The sequence below is a fragment of the Mastomys coucha genome, chromosome X (genome assembly GCF_008632895.1).
Source record: "Mastomys coucha isolate ucsf_1 chromosome X, UCSF_Mcou_1, whole genome shotgun sequence".
Taxonomy (NCBI): Eukaryota; Metazoa; Chordata; class Mammalia; order Rodentia; family Muridae; genus Mastomys; species Mastomys coucha.
Genome location: NC_045030.1, coordinates 132,266,394 through 132,274,023, shown reverse-complemented (window position 1 = coordinate 132,274,023; position 7,630 = coordinate 132,266,394). Strand labels below are relative to the sequence as shown.

Genomic DNA, 7,630 nt, shown 5'->3' with positions numbered 1-7,630 from the left:
TGTGTTGGAAGCTTGGTCTTCATCAAATAGGTACTGGGGTACTGGGGACTTTGTGAACTGAGGCTTGGTGTTAGGTTGTTGAGCACTCTCCTAAGGAGGGATCAAGTTAGTGCTTGGGGTGCACTTGACTAGGTTCTTATTCAAATTGGTCATTTTAGTTTTCTGCTGTTCTGTAAGAGAGACTCATTGTGTAACTCACTGGCTTAAAGTTCATAGTTTGATCTTCCTGCCTCTGTTTCCCTTGTATGTATGTATGTATGTATGTATGTATGACAGTAGGTAGGTATGTATATGTATGTATGTGTGTATGTATGTATATATGCATGAATATGTGTGTGTATGTATGTGTCCCACCTGGTTCTTTAAGTTAATTTTCATTGAAAACCTGAACCTATGCCATTGTCCAAATATACCACCAGAGGGCACAGGTTTAGAATTTTCTTTTCTTACCTTGTGTCTTCTCTAAGGTTTTACTGGATCTTACAGCACCTGAGAAAATAGAAAATGTGTTGTTGTATTATCAGGGTTGAGTTCTAACAGACCTAAAAGTCAAACTTGAGACAGTCTTTCTCTGGGACCAGAGACCATCCTGTATGTGAGATGTGACCAACTGAGTTTGGCAGTGGGGCCATGAAGTCGTAAAGACCAATGTGATGATATATGGATATGCTGTATTCAGCTTTGAAACCCTAGTACTCAATATGGTGTTTTGTGTACTATAGGACTTTACTGTATTTGATTGAAAAGGAAAATTGCACAATATAGTTACCCTTACTGAACTTACTTCCTTTTCTACACCACCCCCAGTATCTTCCCAACTGACTTCAGTTAAAGCGTTTCATATTTATTCTGGATTTCAAGTCCTTCCTTAGACTATACATAGGAGTAGCTTGAAATAGCCCCAGTTAGTTCCCTACTCCCTTGATTAACAAATTGATCCTTAAGGTGGTTCTTAAGGTAGCCAGGTGAGTAATCAGGTCCTTTATGTCTTGTCCTGTGCATGGTCAAATAGTAGGAGGAATTACTTTTACCAGTATCACTATACCTAGAAAGTGACAACGTTAAGGCTAAACTGGAGTTTCTGAGTGAACTCTATGTTTGTTTCATCTGATTCTTTGTATATAGCACACAGTTAATCTTAGTTAGAAGATAGTAGTTTTAATTCCACATTCTTGGTTCCATCTGTACGATATTTTGGAGTCCTTGGGTGAGGGCAAGGTGTAGTTGATTTTAATGATCAGAAGAAATGACTAGTTTCCCTTTGAGCACTAAAAATTTGACAACATTTTCTCCACATATGCACAAGCCACCCTATAGCACCAATTAGAGAGGGTCACCAAGTCTCTGTCTGTACACCTTCTTCTCAAAAGCAATCATGGCCTAACATTGACAGGAAGAACTATTTTGAATGAAGTATCTATGTAGAAGCCAAAAACTTATCTAAAATTTTACCCAAAGTACAAACCTTATTTTTTAAGACTTTTTTTTTTCCCACTTGGCCTTTGTTTTGTGCATCAGCTTTGTAAATGTCATCCCAGAGTTCATGGCATGGTTAATTTGTAAGCAGGAATGCTCTAGTTTTGCAATAGAGGGCATGTTATAAAGACTGAAAAGTGTTGCTGTCTGGGAGATGCAAGTGGCTTCTTGGGCATGTGCCGTAAGTAGTTTTTCTCCTTGGGAACATTTGAACATTGCTAACAAGTCAGAGGCCCAAATATCTGTGAGTTTTTTTTTTCTGGAGGTAAGAGTGCTCATCTGATATCTGACCCTCTATCCAGCCTTAATGACTCTGATATGAAGGGTACTCTGGTGATAAAGTAGAGATTTGACCTAAGAGTGAATGAGGGGAGGCTGGAGAAGATAAGAGGCCCTCTGTCTTGCTAGAAGCTGATAAATTCATTAAGACCTTAAACTTAGGCAATGGCAAGTGACACTAGAGATAGAGTGAAAAGAAAAGTTTTCATTAATTCATTGGTCATCATGACCATTAGAAGTGGCGAACAAAAACAAAGCAAGTCCTTTTGATATGGATCTGTCTATAAACAGTGGTGGAATATTTTGAGATATGGATTGAAAATGAAGGAGTGTGTTTGTGGAGTTGAGAGAGAAGGTGTTTATATTTGGAAACATATATTTCAATGGACAAACAGCAACTGAGTAGATGAGTAAGGATTTTGTAAGACAATATGGATTAGGAGGATTTTTATAATATAGCAGTTTATACCTAGGGCAAGGCTACTTATAAAGGAAAGGACAGTCTGAGGAAGAGGTCTTATACTGGTCGCATGGATCTCTTCTTTCTAACCACTGGTGTATGAATATTTGTGTCTCTACAGCTGGCTCTCTGTTTCTTTGTACTGTTTCATGCTTAGAGAACTAATAATTCCAAAATGACATGCATACTTAGAAGAATAAGATCTGTTAGAAGTGAGAAATGACTCTTCAGTTGGTACCGAAAGAATGAAGTCTCTAAAACAAGGATGTTATACTTTAATTTTCCTCTTGTTTGAAAAATACTCTTTTGGCTCCCATACATTTCACAGGTGCATGAATGTTGGCTTGTTATGTTGTACATGACTTGATAAACTATTATTCTTCCAGCACAACTAGTCATTTCTTGTGGGGGTTGTTCTCATTTTGTCATGTCACAAATGTTACCTTAAGAAAACATCAATTTAAAATATACATACACACTAGCTAGACTTCTAATGTGCATGTAACATAAATAGAGGGAGTGCTTATTCTGCCTAATGATTCTTCACACTCATAAAACTGCCTTTAGTTCAAACGACAAGCGATTTGTTTTCCAGGAATTTAAATTAGTATCAGTATTTTCACATGCTGTTACTACATGATAATGAATTCATGACATCGTATTTCTGTTGCCCAGGCAAGCTATTTCTCCTACTCTTTCTCCCTAGTAGACATATCACTGGTCTTTAGTGATGAGAGAGAGAGACTACTGCTCCTTATTTCTCGCCGAACATGCCATCAAATACTTGCTTTAATTTTATAAATCAAGGTGGGTGACTTGTGTTTCTCTGAATCAGAGACTGTTTCATATGTCTACACTTCCCCAATGGTCATCTCACTTCATGTTTTGTAGATCATCTTCATTCCAGAATGTCAGTGTTCCTCTATTTGTTTGTCTTGGTATTTGGGCTTCAGGCTACAATCCATTGTGCACCACATAACAGCTCTGAAGGCAAAGTAAGGACCTGTCATTTGCCCCAACAAAATGCCACTCTCTATAAGATGCCATCTATCAATGCTGACTTTGCCTTCAGTCTCTATCGAAGGCTCGCTGTGGAAAACCCAGATTTGAACATCTTCTTCTCTCCTGTGAGCATATCTGCTGCTTTAGCCATGCTTTCTTTTGGATCTGGCTCTAGCACCCAAATGCAGATTCTGGAGGTGTTGGGGTTTAACCTCACAGATACTCCCGTGACAGAATTACAACAGGGCTTCCAGCATTTGATCTGTTCATTGAATTTCCCAAAGAATGAACTGGAATTGCAGATGGGAAATGCAGTTTTCATTGAGCAGCAGCTGAAACCGCTGACAAAGTTTTTGGATGATGTCAAGACCCTCTATGAAACTGAAGTCTTTTCTACTGACTTCTCCAATGTTTCTGCAGCCCAGCACGAGATCAACAGTTATGTGGAGAAGCAAACCAAAGGGAAAATTGTAGGCTTAATTCAAGACCTCAAACTGAATATTATCATGATTCTGGTGAACTACATTCATTTTAAAGGTAAGGTGTCAAGTCATCAACTTCCAGTATTTAGATAGAGAACTGGGGAGAACTTAAGGTCTTTTTGTCACTGGCATTAGTAGTTGTCCCTTGTATCACAGTGAGTTTTTGCTATTGTCCCCTATGTGTGCATTGTATTGGATTATTCCAGGATGATACAAAGCTCTGCATATGTGTTCAGGAAATTTCCAGGGAGATATAACTTTTAGAGATGTGGTTGACAATGTTATGAATGTCCTGATCCTATCAGGCTACATAATTACAGTTTGTAATATATTTAATGAGATGGAAAAAGCCTGTGCTTGACAAGTCAACTGAATTTCTATCTAAGCATAATGTGATCCTTATTTCCTGTATACTGCAAAATACCTTGTAACATATATTAAGTACCTAATATGTGCTAAAGATTATGCTACAAAAAACATATCATTAATAATTTTCAGTGCTTACCCTTCCAAGCAAGATTGTCTAAACCTAAAGCTGAAGCTTATAGCAAGTGCCATGTGGCTTCCTTTCTAAAAGTGCTGTTCCCAAATGATTCCTCTTGGTGATATAGATCCTGTCTTTTATGTTTGGATGAGTGGCTATTTTGGCATCAGGCACACACCTATATATGCTTAAAATGGCAGAATAGTGTTTTCTAATTTTACTCATTTTTCTGGACACTCATATATCTTTCCATGGAAGGAGATACTGTTTCAGATGGGTGTAGAAAGTATAGTGTTTCTAAATCTGGCTCTGAGGTCCAGCAGCATTGGAAAGGACTTCCAGTTTTTCTGTATTGTAGCTGGATGGACATGGCAGCTGACTTTGTTTCTCTGATCCTCAGTGAGTCACTTGTAGTTTCTTGGAAAAGTGGTTAAGAGTATGTAGTCTTATTAGCTGAATGACTCATGGTTTCAAGGAAACATCTCTCCCTTTTCTGTGTTTTAAGCCCAGTGGGCAAATCCTTTCCATGTATCTAAAACAGAAGAGAGTTCCAACTTCTCAGTGGACAAGAGCACCACAGTACAAGTGCCCATGATGCACCAGCTAGAACAATACTATCACTATGTGGATCTGGAGCTGAATTGTACAGTACTTCAAATGGACTACAGTGAGAATGCCCTGGCACTTTTTGTCCTTCCAAAGGAGGGACACATGGCATGGGTAGAAGCAGTCATGTCATCTAAAACACTGAAGAAGTGGAACCATTTACTGCAGAAAGGGTAAATAATTTAGAGGGTATGGGGATCTAAGTGTGGGCTTAAGGGTGGAGTTGAGGATGAATTAAGGAGAAACCTAGAGGTAGGAAAATTACCCAGAAGCAGCTGGCTGTGGTATGGTGATTGTTAAAATATGTGTGCACTATCAATATATAGTGTGCCTGACACATTTCTGGATACATCCATAGTGTTTCATCTAAGCATACTGGAAAAACTCCAAAGCTGGAGTATCATGGATATTTGTCAAAGTAGGAATTTTCATAGTTCTCCAAAGTGAGTACACTAAGAAACTGATACATTTTAGGGATCAATTAAAACATTGGGATGTATTATATTTGATATTAGGGGTGGAGTACACTTACCATGAGCTAGAACAGCAAGATGGAAAACCGTGAAATTCCTCCACACTACCCTTTGATCTTCACACCACTAGACCCCTGTCCTTGCTCAGTAACATGGAGCTATATTTTTCTGATAATAAGGGGTCAGGCCACCATGTATTATAGCCCAATATTTTCTGAGTCTGAGACCACTTCTTCCACAATACTGTCTGTGGTTCTGGTGCCATGTGAATGATTGTCAGTGTTCTCCTTATTCCACACAGATGGGTTGAATTGTTTGTTCCAAAGTTTTCCATTTCTGCCACATATGACCTTGGAAGCACACTTCAGAAGATGGGTATGAGGGATGCCTTTGCTGAAAGTGCTGACTTTCCTGGAATCACAGAAGACAATGGTCTAAAGCTTTCCTATGTAAGTTGGTGGATTAGTTGTTTACCATAGGATCTAAAAAGGACATTGAGTACCAAGCAATTCACCTATCTCATTTGGGCAATTAGGAATCTCGTGTCTACAGAAGCAACATGATTCAGTTAGGTCAATATCATAAGAGAGTCATTCTTGAGTCAATTTTGAGCAATTACTCCAAATAAGTCATTTTAGAAGTAATTTCTGGGTCTGTATTGATGATGGTTTAGCAGAAAAGAGCACTGATTGCTCTTCCAGAAGACCCAAGTTCAATTTCTAGCAGCATCATGGCACCTCATAATTGTCTGTAACTTTAATCCCATGAGATTTTGATACCCTCTTAAGTAGTTCCCACAGGTGCCAGGCATGCATGCAATATAAAGATATAAATGCAGGCCAAATACACAAATACATATACAAATGAAGAAATATAATTTCAATCCCTAATCTTCATGTACAAATATAATGGAAAGTCTTAATGAAGTGACCTTTGTAATTTACAGTGCTAGAGGATGTGAGAGGGGCACCAAAGAGATGGAAGGTGATGGATAGTGAGATGCTACCCAAACAAGTTGTCCTAATATCACAGAAAATCATTCACTATACTTATCAAAGTAATATTCATATTCAAGTACAATCACCATAATATAATGTATTTCTTTTTATACTTCCAACTTACCCAAAGGCTGTTGCCATTATTTCATGGGATCTTCACTGTCTGTTCTTCTCCCACAGGCTTTTCACAAGGCTATACTACACATTGGTGAAGAGGGAACTAAAGAAGGAGCTTCTTCTGAAGCTGAGTCTCTGGATCAGCAGGCAGTACCTTCTCTTTACCCTGTTATCCGATTGGATAAAACATTCTTACTGATGATTTTGGAGAAAAGGACCAGAAGTGTTCTCTTTTTAGGAAAAGTTGTTAACCCAACAAAACAGTAATTGAGGAAGAGGCCATTGAGCATGTACATATTATAATAGGAACTAAATATATAGAATATAGCTTAATGTACTTGCTATGGGCTTGAACTTTATTTCTTTTGTGCAAGGGATAAAAGTGGACCTTGTCAGAAGTACATTGGCTGTGAAAGAGGCTAATCCTGTGACCAAATATGCAGATAGTCAATGAGTGGTGGTTATCCAAAACTAAAAAAACGATCGATGTTAGTAAATCATTGTAAAGCTGCTCATCAGTTAGCTAAGTCTAGAAATTTTCACTGGGATTACAAATGCCTTTGGATGTATCTTTTGGACAATGGTTGCAATATAGGTCAAGTCATTGTATTATAGTATTCCAATAGTATGATCAATGAATATGCAAATGAAGTAGCTTGTATATATCACCTTCATAATAACCTCTGCTCTTTCCACCTGTTCTAAGTAAGTCTGTGATTTTGGTTAATGCTAGATTTTTTTAAAATAAAACCTCTCTTACTATATATACTATCAAGTCATAAACTGAGTACTTCATCTAGGGATGTAGCTTTTGTGACCTAACATGTCCTCAACAAAAAACCAGGGTGAAATAAATTCTTTACACAAGCCCACATCCTCACTAGCAGATCTCATTGTGCTAATTCATAAGCTATTGATGAAGGAGGGATAATTCATTTGCATCATGTGCTATATTCATTATTTTTATATTCCTTTTAAAATATCTTTCTCTTTTCTCTCATGGAAATCTCCTGGTTATCCTGGTTTTTTTGTCTGTATTCGGTAATAAAATATGGTATTTTGTGTCACCAGAACATCTATTGCCTAGGTATGCCATACTATCTTCACTTACCAAATGAAATTGATTTAATTTCAAATTTATGTATTCAAGTACCTTGTATTAGAATTTGGAACACTGATAACACATTGAAAGTTAATTATATAGTAGCCAAATTCTATCCCCCAATATTTCACTTACAGAAAAATTAGCAACA

At 37.6% G+C, this 7,630-nt stretch overlaps 1 protein-coding gene across 2 annotated transcripts; it reads left to right on the top strand.

Moving 5' to 3' along the window:
* The first annotated feature begins 504 nt into the window (after positions 1 to 504).
* Serpina7 (serpin family A member 7) lies at positions 505 to 7,139 on the top strand. Of its 2 annotated transcripts, none has more exons than XM_031376267.1 (5): positions 505 to 511; positions 3,107 to 3,754; positions 4,689 to 4,962; positions 5,564 to 5,711; positions 6,441 to 6,775. In XM_031376267.1, the coding sequence occupies exons 1-5, from the start codon at positions 505 to 507 to the stop codon at positions 6,642 to 6,644; spliced, it is 1,281 nt and encodes a 426-aa protein (XP_031232127.1). In that variant the 3' UTR covers positions 6,645 to 6,775. The 2 variants fall into 2 exon arrangements, with proteins under 2 accessions (XP_031232127.1, XP_031232124.1); XM_031376264.1 differs by lacking the exon at positions 505 to 511 and adding an exon at positions 1,615 to 1,657 and having other exon boundaries at positions 6,441 to 7,139.
* Positions 7,140 to 7,630: the final 491 nt, after the last annotated feature.